Source organism: Petromyzon marinus, chromosome 24 (genome assembly GCF_048934315.1).
Source record: "Petromyzon marinus isolate PM22_M1 ecotype Great Lakes invasive population chromosome 24, UKy_Petmar_22M1.pri1.0, whole genome shotgun sequence".
Taxonomy (NCBI): domain Eukaryota; kingdom Metazoa; phylum Chordata; class Hyperoartia; order Petromyzontiformes; family Petromyzontidae; genus Petromyzon; species Petromyzon marinus.
In genome coordinates this window covers 2,350,662-2,375,024 of record NC_133690.1, presented here as the reverse complement: position 1 = coordinate 2,375,024, position 24,363 = coordinate 2,350,662, and the positions used below count along the sequence as shown (strand labels likewise).

Genomic DNA, 24,363 nt, shown 5'->3' with positions numbered 1-24,363 from the left:
ACGACAAAGAGCTGACAAGCTGAGTAGACCATATACAGGAATTTAAAATTAGAAACCCTTTCAAGTGTAAGTCAAGAACTCTAACCAGTGCCACCAGACAGAACTTCTGCACAAAGTGTGATGTAACTGACTTGCATCGATTAATAATTTAAACACCAGGGTCCATTTAAGAAGACTTACAAATGGATAAGAACCACAGGGGAAGAAGAGACAGAGGGGGAGACAAAAAATTACAAAAAACAAACAAGCAACGAAAGCAACTCAAGCAGTAACCAAAACACTGATAACAAAATTAATAATTTTAATCATTTATTTCTGTAAATTATAATTTAAGAACTGTGTGTAACATTCATAACACAATTACTATCAGTAGATGACCTTAGATGTCAATTGTCACTTACAGAAATATTCAATGTTCATAGTGAAAGGGATTTGATATGTTTTTATCATTACAATACATGTTAACATATGTAGAAGTAGCAATACAATGCAAAACTCATCACATATTATCCAATCGCCACTTGACAGAAAATAATGAACTGATAATGTACTGCAATTATGGATGGTATTACCAAATCAATGGAAATCAGTGACTCTCATGATTTTTTTTAAAGATGTAGCAACATATTCTTAAGTCTAAAAGATAATTTGCATAACAAATATTTAAGAGTAAACAATTTGTGGAATCGAAACGTGTGCAATCACCCAAGTTGGTTAGCTAACAGGGTCTATGCTTCCTCATTCCGTAACCCCTATATAACTACAAAAAGGTGGGCACTGGAAATGCTCAGGGCAGTGATTCATTCACTGCTCCTCTGATTGCAGCAAATCAAGACCGGGATTCCAGGTGAATTTCACTGAGCTATAGAGGCAACCCTGTAATGTATGGGCATACACACACTTGAGGGGTGGGGGAGACGGGGAACAACGACAATGTTATACACACATCTTGAACACATTTTAAAAGAGACACAATGGGTAACGATATGATTAAAGTTTGTCTACCATGCATTCATCTAGCTCTTTCCCCCATGTATGTGATGAAAAGCTGTGATGTCCATTGCTACACTCTAGGAATTTAGAAGGGGGGCTGAGCGTTCAGCAGTGGCGCTAGGCCCCGTTCAGCCCCCTGACGCTATGGGGCTGAATAGAAGTGTCTAATAGAGGTGTCTAATAGAGGTGTCTGATATAAGTGTCTAATAGGTGTTTAATGACATCCATTTTGGGACAAGAGCTGTAGAACAAAACAAGACTACCTTCAAGGCAGACTACGAAATGTCATAACCAGTTGCATGTCAGAAAACATTTCCACAAAACCTAATGCATAGGACACAATACCTAATCCATGATCGGCAAATTCACTCCACCCCCCATATTCACACTGGCTTGAATTGCTGGAAATAAAATAAAATAGTTTTAAATAATGTAAGTTAAATGTTGCTCTGTTGCTCAGCTTCTTTACTGCTATTGTTCTAGGATCTTGTGCACGTATGCAAGATGAAGCTCTTTATTCTGCTGCTGACAGCCACTGTTGCTCAAAGGTAAGTTTTTTTGGTTTAAAAGTATATTTAATCAAACGCACATTTCAGCTAATCTGTGAGTACATAAATGTGAGTACATAAAAGATTCTCCATGTGTCACATGAATATCCTGGTAAACATAACTTTTCCACGAAAGATAGTTGAAAGCAATTGCATTTTAAAGACAGTCTTGATTTGCTGTTTTATGCTGAATATGTATTTTTCATGATTTGCATTTTTTATGCTTAATATGTATTTTTCCTAAAACATTTAACATTATACAAGCAGTACTGAAGAGATAACCATAATTCAATGGTTATTGCACTTTGTTATGAACACAGTGACCTGAGTTTGAATCCCGGCCTAACAACGCTGGAAAGTGTTATCTGAACCCGTTCTGGGTCACCCATTCACCCACCAGCAGTGTCCATTGTGGTTAAGTATGGTCAGACAGCCTCACGACCAACACCCCATGGGGAGGTCTTCATCCAGCAGTGGGTTAAAAAGGGGCTCTTAATTCTGCTAAATAAAGAATTACTATTAAACAGCACTGAGAATGTTACTTTTACGTAATATATTAGGTTCTGAAAAGAACGTAATTTTTTGGTATTTTATGAGCCCATAAAATGTTATTGTCTTTCCAATATATTTTGTGTGTTGTTCTTTAATTCAATGTTTAAGTCTTGTTGTATTTTCGGTAATTTGGGTGTTCATTAGTTTCTAGTTTAATTCTTTATTGAATGCTTTAAAAATAAGTGGAACGATGGTTAAACATGTTTCATGAGTCCAATTAGCTGCCTACAATTCAAATGACCAACTACTTCATATGTAGTGACATAAAATGGGTCACTACGGTGCGTAGCGCTGGTTACTGGCAGAGAGGGGAATTGTGGGCATAACAGCCGACCTGCCAGCAGAGACGGGTGTAGCAGCCGTTCAGCCAGCAGAGCATGCAATGCCACGGAATGGGTCACTAGGGTGCATAGAGCTTGTTGCTGGCAGAAAGGGGCATATGAGGGCGTAGCAGCCCGGCCGGCTAACAGGGCACGTGATAGGCCGGGGTAAGGGATGTGGGGCAAAGGTGACTGAGGGGACACATGGGGTATAGCCCAGAACCTTCTGGTAGGTTGCAGAGGGCGGAGCCAGGCCACGCTGGGGGGATTAAAGGGAGGCCCCAACTCAGGGTCGGGGCTGTCATCTGGAATGGAACCCGTCGTGCTACCAAGTCTTCATCTCCGTCTTTGTCCTCACCTTCACCTCCTCAGCGTTGTTGGTCAGGCAGTGTGCTAGCTGTCCTGACCATAGTATAGGTATTCCCTGTACCTGTGATGGCTAGAATAAACGAGAGTGCTTCCTACTGTTAGTGCCTCTGAAATTATTCACTACATTTGGTGCCAGAAGTATTAAAGATTAAACAAGAAATATCTTTATTTTATATATAGGGAAATAAAAGATTGCTTTATAGTGTCAAAGTCAACGAGGAGGAAAGCTTTTACGGTAGCGTCCTCGGACAAAGAAGACGATATTGAGGTGATTCCCCAGAGAGCCCCGGAATTCACGACCCCGGTAACTGGTCCCGAAGAGGCCATCCCAGCGGAGCAGCGGGTGGGGAACGACGACTCTGTGCTGCTGCCGTTCGGAGGAGGACAGCGTGTACACAACACGCGCCTCGCGGACCTACTGTCCGCGGAGGTAGCGCTGATTGCGTAGCTGGAGGTGGAGGAGCTAGAGGAAGACACAGCGGTATGGGGGCAGTGAGCAGACAGCCCCACCATCGCCGCCGACCAAGCGCGGGAAACGACGGAGCACCGGCACATGTGAGCGGCCGCCATTTTGTCGATCGGGTGGGAATCGCCAAATTCGACCTGCCGCCAACATCTCGCCCGACGGTGCCTTCCCTCAAGAAGCGGCTGCCATCCGTGAGGGAGTTTGCAGCTGCGGGGGGCGACTGGGCAGCCTTTCAGCACTGTTTCACCGTTACATGTTCACTTGCGAGCTCTTCCTACCACCCTGGATGACAACGCCCTGGCGGCGTTCTATGCTGTTCCCCCAGCGGACAGGGCGATGCTGTCACAGGTGTATGCCCAAATGGCGGCAATTTTCGATCCACCATCCAATGCGTGACAAAAGTTCGTGATGTGAAGACGGGGGGAGGCCGAGATGCCCCTCGCCTTTCGCAGTGCGCTGATGTCACTAGCCCAAGCCGCATACCCAAAGATGGAGCAGGCGGGCCTGGACTCTCTGGTGCTGGAGAGACTGTTGACGTTGGCCCAGGAAATGGATGTTTTTCTGCCCACCACGGAGGATGACCGACTTCAATCAAGTTAGCTCGATGCATCCAGGTCCATTGTAACCTGTGACGGTGAGCCGGGGTGGCCGCCTGAACACGACCCTCGGGGAAGTGGACGAACTGGAGCGTCAGGAGCCCCCTCAAGTCTTTGCTTCGCTCGCCGAGAGTCCACGTAGGAGAGCCGACACGGGACGGCAACTGGAGTGGGAACAATGGAGCGGTACCTTCCCTTCACCGTGGAGGGCCCCCGTCTCCTGTTTAAAGTGTGGCCTGCGGGGCCACATCTCCAAGGGATGCCGCGCCGAACCTGAACAGTTCTTCCCGCCTTTGCCGTCTTCCACCCTGCCGACCTCTGCTCCTCCAGGCCCAAAGGCGAGTCGTGATGCATCACACACCCAGCTGACACAGCCACTTCACACACCTTTATCTTAGACTGTGTCGGATTTGCACATCGCCACTCCTTGTCGTGTCACGGTGCGTGAAAGTCGGAGTTGGCGGGTGGCGGATAGCCACGGGGTCCGGGCCAGTGGACTGCATTGGCACACCGTATTGTGACGGCGGCGGGATAATCCGCGATTGTTGGGACTGTGCAAGGTGTCGAGGTGTGGGTGCTCATCGACATGGGAACATCCGCTACCATCATTTTTGAGTTTATTTACAGGACCTTGCTGCCGAAATTGAGTTGTCTTAGTCCGGTGGGAAGGTCATGTGTCGCCACTAATGGTGGGATTTTAGGTATTGTGGGCCAAATATCGACAACAGTACGTATTGGGGATATTTAACTGACGGGCCCAGTGTTGGTTTCGAAGTCGTTGGTGGTGCCCTGTTTGTTGGGGACTGATTTTCTTGGGAGAATGCCCCTGAAGATTTTGGTGGTTCAGGGATGTGTTGAGCTGCCATCAGGGCGTGGATTGCCATTTTTATCATCCCCAATTCGGTTATGTATGGTCAACGCCACGGTTCAGGCCCTCGTAAAAGAGACTGTTAATTTTCGATTTAAAGCTGTCGTGACTGCAGGGATTCATCTTCTTGGTTCTTTCGGTAAAGTCACATAGAATGGAAATAAAATAATAAAAATAAAACATAATAAAATAAAATTCTCACGACGTTTCGGCCACAACACAAGCAGCCCTCCTCAGGTGAAGAAGCAGGACTGTCCAGAAGACAGCGCTTGAGTGAACACTGCCAAGCATGGATCACGTCTTTTAAGCTGTGTGGGCGGAATTAACATATGAATTAGCATGTTACCCAGCCCCACCTCTGGAGCAGATGAGGGGGGCGTTTGTGCACACAGAAAAAGAAAGAAGAAGAACAGCCAAGGTGCGCTGCTCTGTCCAGTGTTGCGTTATAACTATGCTATAAAATGGACTACTATATAATACAATATTATACCTTCCAATCTAAATTACATGGTATAATATCATATCCATAGACAAATTCCACCTTTAAATTATAAATGCATTACTATACACTACCCTATACTTTAGACTGTAAAATATTAGACTTGTAATATTACACTATGTATTAATCTACCAACCCTACTGTATACCACACTGCTGTATATTCACTATACAATTACGATACTATATATTGCCTTATGAATTATGTTAAACATTGCAATGTTATACTATTTATTGTTATACCACATGCTATAAACCATACCATTGACCGTCGTGTGAAAGGTATTAAGAGGCAGTGCCAGCGAATGGACTGCGGTCTGAAGGTCACCGTAAATACAATCAATTGTATAATTCAAAGGTGGAATTTGTCTATGGATATGATATTATACCATCTAGTTTAGATTGGAAGGTATAATATTGTTTGTATAGTAGTCCATTTTATAGCATAGTTATAACGCAACACAGGACAGAGCAGCGCACCTTGGCTGTTCTTCTTCATTCTTTTTCTGTGTACCCAGCCACCCCCTTCATCCGCTCCGGAGGTGGGGCTGGGTAACATGCTAATTCATATGTTAATTCCGCCCACACAGCTTAAAAGACGCGGTCCATGCTTGGCAGTGTTCACTCAAGCGCTGTCTTCTGGACAGTCCTGTTTCTTCACCTGAGGAGGGCTGCTTGTGTTGTGGCCGAAACGTCGTGAGAATTTTATTTTATTATGTTTTATTTTTACTATTTTATTTTCATTCTATGTGGCTTTACCGAAAGAACCAAGAAGAAGAAACTGTTAATGTTCCCCCCGGTGCACAGATGCTTGTGCCCCTGCGGCTGCAGAAGCAGCTCGATCGGGAAGTCAGAGTGGGAGGGATTATTTTAACCCCTTCAAACAGAGCGGTTCGTGGCCTCACGTTGGTGGGGGCCCAGACGATGGTAAGAAACCCTTCCTACAGGTGTTAAATGCTGGCCTTGGCGCCGCGGTTATACAGGCGGGTACGGTTCTGGCCCACGCGATGGCCGTGTGTTGTAGGGAGACCAGCGATGTGACTGCACAGGTCGTGGCCACAGTGAAGCGAGGAGGGGAGCCGGATGAGTTGTGTATGGATGCACTATGTTCCGAAAGTCCTGATTTATCCAGCGAGCAGCGGGGCAAGTTGCATGCATTGTTCCGGGAATTCTCGGACATTTTTAGTCAGACAAATATTGGTCGCATGTCCTTGATGCAACACCACATTGATATGGGTAGCGCCGCTCCTATACGCCAAAATTCATATAGATTTAATCCTAAGGAGAAGGACCATGTTTGCCAGGCAGTCGACGAGTTGTTGGCCACCGATATCATCTCCCCTTCCACCAGTCTGTGGGGAGCTGCCATTGTCCTTGTTAAGAAGCAGGACGGGAGTTTGCGATTTTGCATAGATTTCCGCAAATTAAACAGTCTTCGTGGCAGATGCGTACCCGCTCCCACAAATGGACGATTCGTTGGATGCCCTGTCAGGTGCGCAGTTTATCTCGACCGTAGACTTGTCAGGGTTTTTTGCAGTTGCCTCTGGATGAGAGCTCCAAACCAAAACCGCGTTCCAAACGTTCCAAACACCACGGGGGTTGTTTTAGTTTAACTGCTTTCCGATGGGACTCCACTCGGCTGCAACCATGTTCCAACGGCTTATGGAACTGGTGCTAACGGGCCTCTAATGGGATTCGTGCCTTATCTATTTAGATGACGTGGTCGTCTTTGGACACACGTTCCAGGAACACCTGCAGCGGTTGCAATCGGTTCTTGTCAAAATGCAGGCGGCCAATCTCAAGTTTAAACCACAGAAATATAACCTCTTGCAAAAAGCGGTTCGCTACTTGGTCACATTGCTAGCGAGTCCGGGATAGCCATGGACCCTGACAAAACTGCGTGCGTGCGCACGTGGCCAACCCCCACGTCGGTGGGTGAAGTTCGTAGTTTTGTTGGGTTTGCGTCGTATTACCACCACCACTTCGTGCCCGGGTTTGCAAAGATCACGAAACCGCTCCACACTCTCACTGCGAAAGGCCAAAGATTTCGGTGGTGGGAGGAGGAGGCTGCATTTGTTGCGTTGCGCGACAGCCTTGTTAACACACCTCCCGTTCGGTACCCCAATTTTTCCTTACCTTTCGTGCTGGACACAGACGCCAGTGACACTGGAATCAGTGCTGTGTTGTCACAGGTGGTGAACGGGGTGGAGAGCGTAGTCGCTTACAGGGGCCGTGTAGTCCCCCCCACAGAGCAGCATTATTGTGTGACGCGCCGCAAATTATTGGCTATTGCTAATTTTGTGCTTAATACCGTCCGTACTTTTATGGTAGACAGTTTGTTGTACGCACAGATCACGCGGCTCTTCAATATGCGCTGTGAGTTGACCAGCCGTCCGGACAGCTCTCCCAATGGTTAGAAATTTTCCAGGCTTATTTGTTTACAGTCACCTACAGGAAGGGTACATGCCACTGTAACGCGGAGGCGCTGTCGCTATTGCCGCCAAAAGAGCCAGTGTGCATGTTTGATAGATGCCGGCCATTGTAAACCTGCAAGTCCAGGATTGCCATGCACCATTGTAGCATTGGTGGACACTCCACTACCCGCAGCAACCATCACTTGCGACAACGTGTCACGCATGCGGAATGGGGATGCATCCAAGCAGAGGACGCCTCCCTGCTAAAATTGTGGCGCCACGTCGGAACGGCAGGGGGAAGAAAGGGACCACAGGGAATGTCCCTCGTGGTCGTCCAGGATGGGCTGCTGATGAGGTGGGATGTAGAGGTGCAGTGTTACTGCATCATTGTGCTGACTGCTCTGGGTGGTAGAGTCACTCGGGCTGTCCATGTGCAGTTGATGCACCTTGGGGTACAGAAAATCTTATCAACCATAAAGCGCGACTTCTTTTGGCACGAGATGTTGGAGGATGTCCATAATGTGCTTAGGGGATGTACTGAATGCGCTCACCAGAAGCCCCCACCGAGGCAGGCCCGACCACCGTTATAGTCTATCGAGGTGTCCCGTGTTAACGAGCTCGTTGTTCTCGACATTCTCGGGCCATTTCCCACCACTCCGAGGGGAAAAAAAATAATTGCTCGTCGGGGTGGAGTACCTGTCCTGGTGGCTGGTGGCATGGCCTCTGCTGGATCAATTGGCTGCGTCCATCACAGACGCGTTCCTTCATGGGTATGTGTTGGATAAAGGGACCCCGGAATGTCTTCTAATGGACCAGGGTCAGAATTTTTCTTCTAAATTATTAAAAGAGGTGTGGGATTTGCTGGGCACTAAAAAAATCAGGACTTCGCCCTACCATCCCCAGACTAACAGGATGGTAGACGGCTTGCACAGGACTCTCACGTCCATGCTGTGCCAACAAATTAACGAGGTGCAGTCCGATTGGGATTTACACGTTCCGGGTATTCTCCCCACCCCCCCCCCCCCCCCCCCCCCCATGGAGGCTCAGTTGAACATAAAGCCAAGCAATAAGAAGGTCGCTGTGCCCGGACCCACCTTACCCTCACTTGACTGACGGAAGCATGGGAGGCATCCTGAAGAAATGCGGCCAAGCGGCAGGCCGCGAATGAAAAGCTTTCAGGGCTCCTGGGATCCAAAAACCCATTGAAACCTGGGGACAAGGCATGGCTGCATTGCCCCCAGGTGGCCCTGGGCAGGTCCCCTAAATTGCATGAGCCATGGCGGGGCCCGGTTGAGGTGATTGAGGTCATGAGGCCACAGTATGTACGAATCCAGGTCGGTCGCAGGCGTTGGTACGTGCACCCATCACGGCTGAAACCTTATTTCCCACCTTGCAAGGTCGGTTTATCCTCACTACCCGAAGGCCAGGTGTCTGATGTATCTGAAAAGCCCGGGAGTATGACCGTGGAGGTTGTGCCTCAGCAGATTTATATTCTTCCGCCCACAGGATCCCAGCACCTGACACCTGCGGAACCGCCAGTTGCGCCGTCTACAAGCCGGCCTGGGAGGACGGAATGACCGCCACCCACTTCCTCTTCTCATTCCCCTCCAAGTCGTCCACGGGGTTTCCGGAATATCCGCTCTCTTCTCCAACCTGGGGGTCCGGCGACAAGGACCTCTTCCAAAACTGTTTGATGCAAATAACCCGCCTTCAGTCATCCTATTTATTCCAATGCTGTCTGGCGGGTAGTCACAGACGCAAGCCGGGCTGTGGTTACCGGTTGAACTGGGGCCCTTCCTGTGCTCGTGGGCTGCGGCATGCTGACGGTCGTTGGGAGTTGTATATATTCTTGGGGGGTGGGGTTATTTCCATGTGTTCGCGAATTTTTTCTTTTTTCCACTCTATCGTTCCAGTTATTTATTGTTCTTATTATTTGACTCGTGAGTGGGTTGATGGTTGTTGTTATTATGGTATGATCCCGCTACGCGAGGTATGGAGGTCAGCCGGGACGGCTGCTTTTTCACGGGGGGGGGGGGGGGTGATGTAGTGACATAGAATGGGCCACTAGGGCGCGTAGCGCTGGTTGCTGGCAGAGAGGGGGATCTAAGGGTGTAGTAGCCCGGCCTGCCGGCAGGGTATGTGATAGGCCGGGGAAAGGGATGTACGGCAAAGGTGACGGAGGGGACACGTGAGGTGAAGCTGGGAACCTTATGGTAGGTTCCAGAAGGGGGCGTGGCCAAGGACGGAGCCAGGCTACGCTGGGGGTATGAAAGGGAGAACCCGACTCAGGGTCGGGGCTGTCGTCTGGAATGGAACCCGTCGTGCAACCAAATCTTGGTCTCCGTCTTTGTCCCCGCCTTCACCTCCTCGGCGTTGTTGGTCAGGCAGTGTGCTAGCTGTTCTGACCATAGTATAGTTATCCCCTGTACCTGTGATGGCTAGAATAAACGAGAGTGCCTCCTACTATTAATGTCTCTGAAGTGATTCACTGCACATCCACAAAATATCTCTTGGGCATGTGTGGACATTTTTACAGATTTGTATGTTTAATACGTGATCGCTAAATAAAATGCATATTATGTATGTTTTTGTTACTGCCATTCCAGTTGCTTTCAGCCAGGAATATTGCCAACACATTCACAGTTACTTTTTAAGTGCATTAAGTTTTGGAATGTGTATTTGGATGTTATATTTAATCACCCAGCTTGTTTGCATATTTGTTTACTGTAGTGAGGCTAATATACATTATCTGTATGCCTTCACCTCCCAGCGCCACGTACCTTGCGACCTTTCCGTATTGGTATTGGTATGCACAGACGAGGTCAGATCTTGCCATGGGCTTCTCACTGTTGCCAGGACCTGGTAATGAGACCCTCGTCAATGTGACCTTCGACATCCCGTCACGTGGTATCAAGAAAGAACTTGACAACCTGAGTGTGGGTAAGAGCTTGGGTGTGTGTGGGGGTGTTGGGAGGAAAGTCCAGTCGGCAGAACAAGAATGCAGTCTGGTTCTGTAAAATGTAACTTGTAAAGGAGTGATTTAACTAAAATGTAACTGTTGTATGTGTTTCAAAACAATTGAATTGTGCAACAGTCCACATATTGAACCAAGGAATGGTTAATTCCAGCCCTCAAGGAGTGCACAATCTTAGCACCCGATTCAGTACTTCCAAGGTTGTGAATGCCTGTGCGCTCTATTTAAATGTTAGCTCTTTTTCACCTAATTAAAAATGCAGGTCTGTCTCCACTAAATTCTGGATTCAAACTAGACATTCAATTTGGCAAAGCAAAGTGCCCCAACACTGCTTTATTTGTGCCCCTGAAAGAATGACAACCGCTATTCTAAACTAAGTGGTGGTGACGTCACCACCGTGCTTGCACCAGGCTAACTGCACCTTGAGGCCATGTGAAGTTAATTAGGCTCACTGGAAAATGAAGGGCCAGATCCAGGGAATATGGATGGACTCACTGAGGTGACTAGCAGATGCACCACCCGTGCTCTCCACTGTGCCAACTCACTGTTTTTATCCATAAGAGGTTTTAAACTCACTGTTTTAGTCGCCCAGCACTCTGCTCATTGTTATGGGCAGCACTCCTCTGCCCTACACTGTTGTCGAAGGACGACTGACTCCAGCTGCTCACTTGTGTCCTTCACGAACCTCAACAGGTCGATCTTGACACCACTGGTACCAGTCATCGGCAAGTTCAGTCAGCTCCACATAATTCAGTACCTAATCAGCCAATCTGTTTTATAGCCTGTGCCATGCCCATTTAGCCTCCTCTATCTAGCGAAGAAGAAGCTGCTTGGGCATGCGGTGGCTCGGCATGTGGGCTATATGACCCAGTCAACACAGACTAGCCTGTTGCAGGAGCTCACTGATTGGATTGTGCCCAGATCTTTCAAGGATATGTGCTCCTCAAATTAATAATAAAGATAAAAATGAATAAATAATATAAATAGGTACACAATGTATAAACGGAATACAAAGTATTTTACAGACATAAATTGACCATGGCTGAAGCACAAAGCCAAGCTCAGTGACCCTTAAAAGCCTGGCCGAAAAGGTAGGAGAGTTCCACTGCTAAGCTGTAGCACAGCAGGGTGACAGGAGAGCACAGAGAGATGTGGTGGACGACCGCCTGATTGTTTCAAACCGGCACAGATGTGCCTTGAAAGACTTCCACGTTTCACAAGCAGATAGAAAGGAAGGCATAACTGGATGACAAGACCCGGAGCTTCATATGGAGCGATAAGCCAGGTAGCTTCCACACAGTGTTATGCAGCCGATGAAAAGATCATGCTGCTCAACTGATTTGGAACCTGACCTCTGCTGCCAAACTGGAGCTAGCCATAGGCAAACTGCCCAGGTATGGAAACTTCTCCACTCTTCCACAGCTGTTCCATCACTCATGAGGAGTGAATGGGATGGAGTATTTGAGACATAAAATACTCAGGAAGGTGCTTTGCATCTTTGGGATGTATCTCTTACTAACACACTCCAGGTTCAGCATTAGAGTCTCTAACTCTTCAGAATGAGTAACAATGAGATCATCAGCATACAGACCATGATTGACAAAGAGGAGGGCATTTATCAGGCCCCCATTGCATCTGTACAAGATGGAAATGTCTCTACTACAGCCATGGATAGTGTTTTAAACTACGTGGCCAAAGAACATGTTAAATAGTGATTTAAAGCTTTCGTGACTGCAGTAATTCATATTCTTAGTTTTTTCGGTAAAGTCACGTTGAAGAGAAACAACAAAATAACAAAATATATATAAAACAATAAAAAAAATAAAAAATTCTCACGACGTTTCGACCATAACTCAAACGGTCATCATCAGGTGTGTCGGTTTGCATAAATTTATTTTGAAAACGGCATATTTATTTATTTATATATATAAAAATAACGTTTGCGTCACGCGCAACGATTGGCTGTTTGCCAGGACTAGTCCATCTATTTTTTGAAAAGAGGAGGGGGGAGACGAAATTTGTTTTTATGTATGCTGTCTGAAAGCCACTGTAAGCGTGAACAATCAATCAAGAACTGAAATGATTTATCAAATCTTTCCAATGATTGCTAAGATAGAATCCATCTTCTCGGTTGAAATTGTCTCTGTGTTTGTATATGTGGATAGCAGACCTTAAACACGGTAGGACCAACACCTCGGCCGTAGCAGATCATTGTTCTAATTCAGTAGGCTCACATGCCATTGACTTTTCCAAGACGGAGGTTCTTTGTAAGCCATCTGGCTTCCATGAGAGATTCGTTCATGAGGCTATCCACATATACAAACACGGTAGGACCAACACCTCGGCCGTGGCAGATCATTGTTATAATTCAGTAGGCTCACATGACATTGACTTCTCCAAGACAGAGGTTCTTTGTAAGCCATCTGGCTACCATGAGAGATTCGTTCATGAGGCTTTCCAAATATACAAGCACAGAGATAATTTCAACCGAGAAGATAGATTCTGGCTTAGCAATCATTGGAAGGATTTGATAAACCATTTCAGGTCTTAATTGATTGTTCACGCTTACGGTGGCTTTCAGACAGCATACATTAATTTTTCGTCTCCCCCCTCCTCTTTTCAGAACATAGATGGACTCGTCCTTCTAAATAAACTGCCAAATCGCTGCCTGTGGCGCTAACGTATTATTTTAATAAATAAATAAACGCGCCGTTTAAAAATAAATAAATGCAAACCGCCACTTCTTTCAAATGTTTCTTGCCGTTGGTTTTTCACACCTGATGATGACCGTTTGCGTTACGGTCGAAACGTCGTGAACATTTTTTTATTGTTTTATATATATTTTATTATTTTATTGTTTCCCTTCAACGTGACTTTACCGAAAGAGCTAAGAATATGAGATCAACATTGTTTCCTTTCAGGCTGGTAACAGGTGTGGTTCTGCATGTTACTTTTTTGATGGAATTAAAGATGAGAGTGATTTATGATTGAGCTCTATTGAGGCAGTTTCCATCTCATCACCAACTCATGACCACCATTCACGGCTCTCTGAACCTCCGAGCGAAGGCTGTGCTAAGCCACCTAATTCTCGGAAGTGGGAAGTTGTAAATAACTTAAATACATCCTTTGTCATCCAGGGTATCTGAGGACGTTTGGACCGCGTACCCAATGCAGCCATTGCAGCTGCATAAGCCACATGAGGTGGAGGGGGGAAGACGACGCCAACCCCACCTGCAAACGATAATGATATGTTCACTTGCAACCTTCATAAAGTAGCTTAGACCATATTTTTGGTTCTTTCGGTAAAGTCACGTAGATTGAAAAAATAATAAAAAAATAATAAAAGATAATTACATTAAAATAATAAATAATAAATAATTATTATTTTAAATTAAATTTGTTATGTTATTTCATTTCATTATATTTTTATTTTATTTTCTATCTACGTGACTTTACCGAAAGAACCAATAATATGAATTCCTGCAGTCACGAAAGTTTTAAGTCAAAATTTTGCTTAGACCAGGCTGTTGTGGTTTTTGAATTGTGTCATAGAGGGATGCTCACCACCGCAATGGAAGTATGGCAGGCGCATCTTACAGATGACCAGCCGATGGTCAGTGGGCAAATCAGCTCCATGGTAGCTTCTGGTATCAAGGACATGGGCTCGCTTTCACTGTTCAGTAACTTTATAGTCCAGCAGATGTTCTTGCTTGAAACTGGCATGCATCCATGGTGTTATGGGCATGCGCTGATACTGGAACAGCGAGTTGTTTATTACAAGCCCATTGGCTGTATAGAAGCCTAGCAGCCTCCTACCGCTGTTAATCTGGCCCTTGCCTTCCAATCACTCTGCCCAGGTGCCTCTGTCATGACCCAATCAGGCATTAAAGTCACCCAACAAGATTACTCTATTCTAAGAGGCAACTTTAGATGTTCGTTCATCTTCGGAGGGGGCATAAGCCACCACCACCATTCCTTACCTACTGTTGATGGGGAGATGAACCCATACGAGCTTGGGACTCACAGCTTTCCACACCTCGATTTCACGCTCCCACACCCCCTTTATTCTTTTGTTCAAAAGAAGAGCTACTTCCTATTTGATAATTTTCTACCCCTCGTGGTGACTGGAGCCAGAACCAGTCCACATGTATTCCAGAGATCAAGTTGGTACCGGTCCAGCTTCCAATAGAGGGATAGCAGCCTCCCCTTAGCAGTGAGCATTTGGACATTCCACGTGGCCAACCTCAGCGATTTCCTATTTTAGTCTTGAGGAACCCTGAGGGGCAGGGGATACAGTTTGGCTCCGCCAATTGAGGTTTGTCCAAAAGACGTCATGGACCCCTATTTCCCCACAGTTTACAGCACAATCGTATTTTGGTATTTCCCACGTTAATAGGTAAGGTATATATGTTGAACGTATTTCGCACCATAGTCAACTATGTTAGTCGGAAGTAATTCATCTGGAGGGGTTACCAGACCCTAGCATACACCTTAGAGCACTGACAGGCTTAAATACATAATCTGACACGAAGCGACACACATACATAGCGAGACGAATGTATACATTAACAAACTGCTACACACGGACAAGAAATACTGTAAACATGCGCTTAAATTTTTTACTGTATCAAAAATATTCATGGCAAAATAAGTAATGATCCCTACATTTTGAAATCTATTTACCTTGACAGATACAGGGTCTCTGAAAAGTCACTCTCTATTTTGAAGACTAATGTAGATAGTGTAACCATCTTGCCATTAATTACAAGTTCAACCATTACCATTCATTTGAGCTCTACCACATTTTTAATTAAATATTCCTACATGGCTTGATGATAATTGCGCCAGTCAATGGATAGGTCATAGAGGGCCAACAGAATGGCTTGCTAGAAGTCTTGATTTAACAACTCGTGACTTCTTTCTGTGCGGTTGGGTCAAAGAATAAGTTTACAAATCGCAAACAAGGACTATTGATGAATTTAAGATTAAAATTTGTGAGGTGCTATTTAACATGCCAGACATTTTTTTTATAAATTTGCCCAAAATGTACCTTTAAGGTTACAGAAGTGTATTGCAAATGCTGGCACCTATGTTGCATTTTAAGTTTGTATAAAGTAAATGCTAATAAAGAATGTATAAAATCAGTAAAATAAATGTATTAATATCTTATTTAGTTTTGGAGGAATGAAGGAATACTACTTTAAAAATCGGATGAAACGACTTCATGAGTATTCTTATTTTCTTACATTTCAGGCACAACGACTATGGTCACCTTTCCAAGTGTAAGTTTAAAACAATATTTTTCCAACAAAAAATGGAATGACAGTAGTAACACATGTGAAATCTTTGAATGTAATGGTGCCTTTGGAATGGCTCATATCACATGCAAAAGCATAGTGTCCAAGATGCTCCTGAGATGTATCGTTGCACTGAATCATTGGTTTAGGCTCTACTCTTAAAAAAACAGCAGTATGAATCCAGCTGCTAGAATATTATATTTTCTTTTTAAACGTTAACTCGAACTTAAACCTAAGAAAAGTTAAATCTTGATTTAAAGCTTTCGTGACTGCAGGAATTCATACTCTTTGGGTCTTTCTATGTACGTGACCTTACTGAACAACCCAAAGAGTATGACTAAGAAAAGATAAATAGAAATCACGTAGATTGCCATGTTTGTACTGATCAGTTTTATGTCTGTGTAAATGTTTCAGATGCTGAATAGGGATTGGTTCATGATGAACCTGGTGGCCAAGTCTGGAAACCAAGAGCTCTTCAGCACGTCGCTGTATACTGGATATTATCCTCGGTTAAACATCATTATTCAATGTGATCGATATTTCTATCAGCCGGGTCAGACAGTTCAGTGTATATTATTTGGTGTCTATGGCAATCGCTTGCCTTACTTGGGACGCTTTAACATCTCTCTGCAGGTTTGTTATTCTCTGAGCTGCCGTAATTGTAGTTATAAACATAACCTTGCATGTAAAGGACATGCACTTGTTCATTTTATACATATTGCTTCTATATATATACAATTATTATCATGATGTTTTAATTGAACCATTCTGGAATATAATCATCAAATGACCAATTTCTAAATTGAAAAATGCATTGTTTAGGCAAGTAACATTGGCTAATGTGTATATAAGGGCTCTCTTGGCTAACTGTGCTGATGCTACTGGTCTTCAGAGTTCTTTGGGGGACGTAAAGAAGACCTGGCAGAATGTGCAGGGAGAGAAGGGAATTGTATCCCTGCAGTACTCACTGTCTGAGACGGCGCTAGAAGGATACTGGTATCTGCAGGTGGAGGCAGAAGAGGTAAGAAATTAATGATACCAACTCCCGCTTTCCTTTGGTGAAAAGTCCTGCAAAATTCAATGAGGAAAGGGCATGCAGATTTTAAAACCGCTCTTAATAAGTGACCTCGTATCTGAAGGTAACCCAGCAGAATAATTTTTTTTCTCCAGATTTGTTTTACTACTAAAAATAGAGGCTCATAGTACTGGTCATCAAGGCTCAGTCTTTAATTTATATTCCTGTTGGAGGGGTTGGGCACAACAAGGTTGTTAGGGTCATGCTCTGCTAATTAAAAATAAATTCCACCCGTTAGAGAGGACTTTGAGCTGTTTCTACCGTTTACAATATCAGGGACACCCAGTGTAAGGAAAGCCGTATGTCGATAATGTTCCTGATATACTGTCTCCTGTAAATTTCCATACCAAAATTCGCCTATTTTTCTGAAACAGTTAAGATACTTAAACATGATCGGAGGCCCTGCATTATGTACCAATGCTGCAACATTGCTGCAGCTGTGAGTCAGAAACTAAGGATAACAATGTTCCTATTATGTACATATAGTAACCTATAAATACCTTTAAAAAATGCATGAAATATGTTCCATATTGAGTAAATGTTGTGTCATGGCATAGCCACCAAAGTCAAACAATATTATAAAAAAATGCATGAATATACTCTCATAACTAAGGGTTGTAGTCGAAATATTGTAAATTTGAATTTGTCATAATCCAGAGTCCTTTACCATAAGGTCTTTCTCAACATTTGGGACAGGTTCACCTAGAAGGTTGGTATGAAAGCCAGAATACCTCTATTTGTGCTGTGTTCACAATGTTGCTTACAGTAGCTTTAATAATTAATAACGAATATGGGAAGGGTCTAGCTCTGTATATGTTTAATTCTGATCATTTTGTTTCTTTTAAAGCACGCAACCAATAGCTACTGGAATGCATTTGAAGTAAGAAACTATGGTGAGTACTGCAACATTTAAATAATGTTTTACCAATCGCAAGCTTCCTATTTTGATGTACAGATTGTAATAATCTCAACATCACTCGGCATTAAGATTTGCATTGAACTGCCCATATAGGACTCACCACTATGATCTCTACATTGGGTCAAACTTAACATCTCTTAATGTTCGACGGCTTGTGCACCAGATCTTATTTATTCATGATGTACTTACAAAAAAATCCGCAGACTACCTACTGGATCTCCTCTCTGTTTCAAAGAACAAATCTGACCTCAGGTATTCGCTCATTTACCAGCTTCACACTCCCTATTGCCGTACAAAAACCGGAGGAAGGGCCTTTGCTATTGATGCCCCCAGGGTCTGGAATGTTATTGCCAATAAACTGCAACTTGAATCACTACCTATGAGATCTTCACTCAAAACTGCTCTAGAGGAGTTGTACACCCCTAGCTGCCACTGCTATTCAGTGGCCTAAAATATGGCTCTAGGGTTTGGTGTTACATGTTATTTATGTAGTTTATTGTTAAAAATTCGGTCACAGTCCCTATGATCACTATTACATTGCATTTATGGCTTTTATTTTGGTGATTTCGAAAAGTTTTTTTGGTTTGGCCATGTTTTTGTTTATTGTAGTACGGAGATAGACTGATGGCCTTAATCTTAGTTGTCTTGTTGTTGTTTTTGTTGTTATTTTGACTTGCATCCCACTGGGATTTTTGCACACAGCGTTGGTGTACGGTGCTATTTCAGGAATATTTTGATGTTTTTTTCCTGGATTTTCTGTTTGCACAGTCACACATAGTCACTTTAAGATGTTTTCTTGTTCATGTTTTAGTTTTTTGTTTGTTGCGGTTGCACCCAATTCAAGAGCCGAATGGCTCATAGGGCTATACCAAATAAATGGAACTATGGAACTAAATGGAACATGTTTGAGCACAGCTACTTCAGCCTCAGATTATCCCATTAATTTTACTCAAGGAACGTTCAGAGTTGAGACACCAACCAAATGCAATACATATGGTGGTTGTTAAATGTGTTGGCAAACAAACACACTTTTTGTCATTGCACCTTAAATTTTGATTGCTTCAGATACCACTCCAGAAAAAGTGCAAATGTGTCTGTCAATAGCTCTTCGTATTTATGCATACAGTAGTTATGTATGAATTAATGTGTATTAATATAGATGTATATATTAGAACGCGACCCAACTGGCGCGGATCATTCTGTTGTCATGTCGTCCAAGCGCAGTGAGGACGAATGCACAGAAGAAACAAAACTTTGATTAGCGCACCATGTCGAGCTCGTTGAGAGGAATAGATTGCCGTATCGTTCGCATTCAACAGACATAAAATGACGTCGCAACGCAGTTTATGTGAGAGCCGGGGGCTTATGGGACCCCGGGGTCCCGCCATAAGGTTAATATATATATAAAAAACAACTATTTCAAAGGGTCTTGGCTTTGGATATTTGGATAATTTAATTTTTATTATGTATGAATGTTGAACTTATTTCACACCGTACATACCCAACCGTGCTAATCGAATAATTTGGCATTTCTGAGAAAACACACAATCGAGAGGATAAGACTCAAAGGTTCAGAATGATGGGCTGTCCACGCAATTAATACAACCTGGCTGCTTATGATGGTGATTAGATACTATCATAGAATATCCATAGACAATAATTTGCTGAAGGAATTATAAAACTAGCTAAAAAGTCACTTTTCTGAAACCAATACCATTAATTTGACATCCTGTACCAACCAGCCTGTCTTACCTTGTGCATTGCCTCCTGTTTGTTAAATGTTACTTTTTATATTTCATGTAGGAGAGATTGCGATTTGTTTATGAAGGGAATTACGTGTAATGTTGCTTTTCCTGTAGGAAATCAAGCTTGCCGGAATGGCATATATTGTTTCTTGCATCATATATTGCTTCTTTCATAATCTATTTTAATATATTTCCGGACTTTAATGCGTTGTTATACCATATGCAATACAAATATTTCTGCTTTGAAGCACAAACACGCCTTCTGAATCAATGTATATACTTAGTCTTACAAAGAGTTTACTATATTTTCTGACATACATGCTTCTTCTCTCTGCAAATCTTTAGTGGATATTGTGCTCATTGACGTCCCACGCTACTTCGATCTCAGTGGAAGTGACGACCTCTCTGGAGTGATATCTGCATGGTAAGTTCACATATTACATAACTCTCAAGGCTGATGCATGAGTAATAATTCTCAGTCTCACAGTACCACAGGGATATTTCACAGGACTAAGAATTTGCTCTCCATCCCAAACAAACGGTTTTAATTTCCCTATATTTCCCCTTATTACTGAACAAAAAATTCGAGACACAAGCGTGTCCAAACTTCGTATGCTGGAGGCCAGGCACAGTGGCACAATAACAGCAAGGGCGGTGAAATGGCCTAGTGGTAGCGAATTTCCTGCTTGGTGCAGAGGTTTACAGTTCTAATCCAGCAGCCACCCTTGAACTTCTAACTTGAACTTCTTTCACACCGTACATATACAACAGTCCTAATCGGAAGTATTAACCCTGGTTATTACTGTTGGTGTTATAACGCACCTTCTGCATTTTAATAATGTGTGCGGTCTGCTTTACAGTGGATGTTCAAGATAATCTAACGTAATTTTCAAGAGTAGGCCATACAATTGTGTGCTGGGACCATGGTCCACATTTGCCTACAAATGAATCAATTGGGATTATACAAATGATCAATATTTTCCCCCTACTGGCAAACTGATGCCTGTTTGCAGGCCAGGTGCTGGGTCACATTGTGCCCACAGGGATATCTGCACATGTGTGCACCTTTTCCAATGACTGAAATGAGATGTGATTTACAGCCCTTTGATATGAGGGCTGTAAATGAGAAATAGGGCTCTCAAGAGATAGCGCTGATACTATTTCTCCAATCCTGGGTGAGATGAAGCACAACTCACTGACTTTCATCATAAAGCTTCTGATTGAGATCTGCCTACACTGGCACAAAGCATGGCAGATTGATGAATGGGGTTGGCATGGAGCCCATGGCATAGACGGTGGGAAAAGGTCCAAGTGGATTCAAACATTAGATATGGCAGAATAGCTTACGCTTGGCTTCAGGAATGGCCAACCAGACTTAAATGAAAGATTCATTTGAAAAACTCGTGGAAGTTGCATGTTAAAACATTTGTTACACTCCATTTAAACAATGCAAAAATCTGAATATCATGCAAGATAATCTGATCTCAGAACATGTAATACAACATGTTTAACTAAAATGGACCCGATTTAAAATTGCTATATCTTTGCAACCACGAACCGCTCATGAATTAATCTCTTACCACTTGAAAGGGCGGGGCATAGAGTTTCAAATGATTACTGCTAGATGCCTCTCCCAGCGCACAAACAGCCCCTAGCCTCAGTCATTCGCCAGATGGTGACCCCGCAACAAAAGGCGTTTTGCGTTCTAGAGTTCAGGGCGACCACGGACCTCAGAGGAAAACGTGAGAAGAGAGGCATTTAGGACGAATTCACCTATCATCTCGATGTTGTCCGTACAGCAGGTGGAAGGCACATAGAGCATTTATAAAATGGTTAGTAAAACTTGATAACTCATTAAACCGTTTGTAACTTTTTGTATAATTGTAACATGTTGCCATCGTGAAATATACTGCTTTAAAATTGGGCCCATCTCTTTTAAACACCCTGTATTTATGTAAACATTTGTAAATGGCATAAAGTGTTTATGAACATGCTTAGGTACCAGGGCAAGACCTTCAAAGGCACAGCAACTGTCACCATCGGTCCATATTACAACTCTAATGCATGGATTACGAAGGATGTGAATGTAAGAAAAACAATTGCATCCTAAACCTTTACATACACACAAAGTATTTATTGAGGTCTCCTTTGCCCTAACATGTATTTGGATAAGGTGTTCATTTTGATGACTAAGCCACTCATGCAAATGAGGCAATCTAGGTCTAATAGCCCTGGCTGCTGAGGGAAAGTGGTAACTGCTGTGTTCGGCAGTACACATGTCAGCAGACGACAGTATATATGGGGGGAAGACAACTAAGGGATAGTTCATGGAGGTGTCTACCTGGAAGCCCCTGGAAGCTGCTAGTAGGTTACAGAAAGGGGGAATGGCCAGGGCAGAGCAAGGCCACGCCAGGAGCATAAGAGGGAGCCCTGAGCGAGAGCTCGGGGCTGTTGCTGGAAGTGGATCCCCTCACCGTGCTGTTTTGCCACCATCATCGCCACCGTCATCGCCACCGTCTTCACCATCACTGGGCGCCGCTACCTAGACAGCCTGCCAACTGTTCTAGCTAGATAGTGCCGCCGACAATAGACGGTTGTGTGTACAATATATATAGTGTGCACCCATGTAGGGTGCCTTTAGACCCATTGTGTGCAGGAATACATGAAGGTGCCTCCAATTACTGTCTCCGAACTGCGTCACTACACTCGTTTAAACAAAATTAACGTGAAACTTGGACAAATTAAGAATAATAATTGGCAACACTATTGTTTGCGATCGTATGCTGGAATTGTTTTACCATTTCTATGTGCAAAAAGGACAAAGGCCACCCGTATAGTCTTAACAAACTGTAGGGGCAAGTGCTGTTAGCGAGCACCTATGAAGGCCGGAACGGTACACGAGGGGGTGGGTGGCCAGCACCACGCCCGACCGCATTTGTCTCCCCAGTGGCGATGTTTAGATACCACACCAGGTACTTATTTGAGGCTGAGTCGACCTAGGGGAAGCCCAGAACCAGTTCAGATAATAGTCACTGCTGTTGGCCGTGGGCAGGTATCGAACTCGGGTGGCCGGGTTCGTAGTGCAGCGCGCTAACCGCTACACTACCACTCTCCACTATATGCACATTATCACTTAACACCAACAATAACTGCCATTCTCCACTCAGTCACGATGTGCCAAACAGAAGCTGCTTGGGCATGCAGTGATTGGGCATGCAGGCTACATGACCCAGCCAAGGCAGCCTCGCCTGTCAGAGGGCCTTACTGATGGGACTTTCCAAATGTTTTAAGGTTTTGTTAACTCCTCACACAATCCAGTTTTTTTTATCTGAGGATGGATCATAGGCAAGGCAGCATAAATGTTTCAACCCAGCACAGTTGTTCCTTGAAATTGGTCAACATTTCACAAGCATATAGAATAGAGGGAATAAATGTGTTCAATATGATTCTCAGTGAAGTATGGAGTGATATGACAGGTAGCTTCTACACAGCGTTATGCAGCTGATGAAACTATGCCGCTTGACTAATTCAGAGGGAAACCTTCGCTGACAAACTAGAGCTAGTCATAAGCACACTGCCCAGGTAGCAAAACTTATCTATTCTTATAAAGAGTAAATTATTTCAAATACTTAGGGACAACCATCACGTACAATGAAAGATCTGACAACGAAGTTAAAACCAGAATAGCTGCTGCAACTAGAAGCCTAGTAAACCTCAAAAGTACATGGAAAAATACAATTATATCAATCACATCTAAAAACTGACTGCTACGAGTGATACAGTGAGGGAAAAAAGTATTTGATCCCCTGCTGATTTTGTACGTTTGCCCACTGACAAAGAAATGATCAGTCTATAATTTTAATGGTAGGTTTATTTGAACAGTGAGAGACAGAATAACAACAACAAAAATCAAGAAAAACGCATGTCAAAAATGTCATAAATTGATTTGCATTTTAATGAGGGAAATAAGTATTTGACCCCCTCTCAATCAGAAAGATTTCGGGCTCCCAGGTGTCTTTTATACAGGTAACGAGCTGAGATTAGGAGCACACTCTTAAAGGGAGTGCTCCTAATCTCAGTTTGTTACCTGTATAAAAGACACCTGTCCACAGAAGCAATCAATCAGATTCCAAACTCTCCACCATGGCCAAGACCAAAGAGCTCTCCAAGGATGTCAGGGACAAGATTGTAGACCTACACAAGGCTGAAATGGGCTACAAGACCATTGCCAAGCAGCTTGGTGAGAAGGTGACAACAGTTGGTGCGATTATTCGCAAATGGAAGAAACACAAAAGACCTGTCAATCTCCCTCAGTCTGGGGCTCCATGCAAGATCTCACCTCGTGGAGTTGCAATGATCATGAGAACGGTGATGAATCAGCCCAGAACTACACGGGAGGATCTTGTCAATGATCTCAAGGCAGCTGGGACCATAGTCACCAAGAAAACAATTGGTAACACACTACGCCGTGAAGGACTGAAATCCTGCAGCGCCCGTAAGGTCCCCCTGCTCAAGAAAGCAAATATACATGCCCGTCTGAAGTTTGCCAATGAACATCTGAATGATTCAGAGGACAACTGGGTGAAAGTGTTGTGGTCAGATGAGACCAAAATGGAGCTCTTTGGCATCAACTCAACTCGCCGTATTTGGAGGAGGAATGCTGCCTATGACCCCAAGAACACCATCCCCACCGTCAAACATGGAGGTGGAAACATTATGCTTTGGGGTT

At 44.0% G+C, this 24,363-nt stretch overlaps 1 protein-coding gene across 1 annotated transcript in view; it reads left to right on the top strand.

Moving 5' to 3' along the window:
• Positions 1-540: 540 nt before the first annotated feature.
• LOC116945483 (CD109 antigen-like) overlaps positions 541-24,363 on the top strand; it is an 82,601-nt gene continuing 58,778 nt past the window's right edge. Inside the window, exons 1-9 of the mRNA XM_076069292.1 lie at positions 541-847; positions 1,477-1,541; positions 10,395-10,564; positions 15,852-15,880; positions 16,310-16,528; positions 16,788-16,916; positions 17,818-17,863; positions 19,980-20,058; positions 21,633-21,720. Of these exons, the coding sequence (XP_075925407.1) occupies positions 1,498-1,541; positions 10,395-10,564; positions 15,852-15,880; positions 16,310-16,528; positions 16,788-16,916; positions 17,818-17,863; positions 19,980-20,058; positions 21,633-21,720 (804 nt within the window). The 5' untranslated portion in view covers positions 541-847; positions 1,477-1,497. The remainder of the gene's footprint in view (positions 848-1,476; positions 1,542-10,394; positions 10,565-15,851; positions 15,881-16,309; positions 16,529-16,787; positions 16,917-17,817; positions 17,864-19,979; positions 20,059-21,632; positions 21,721-24,363) is intronic.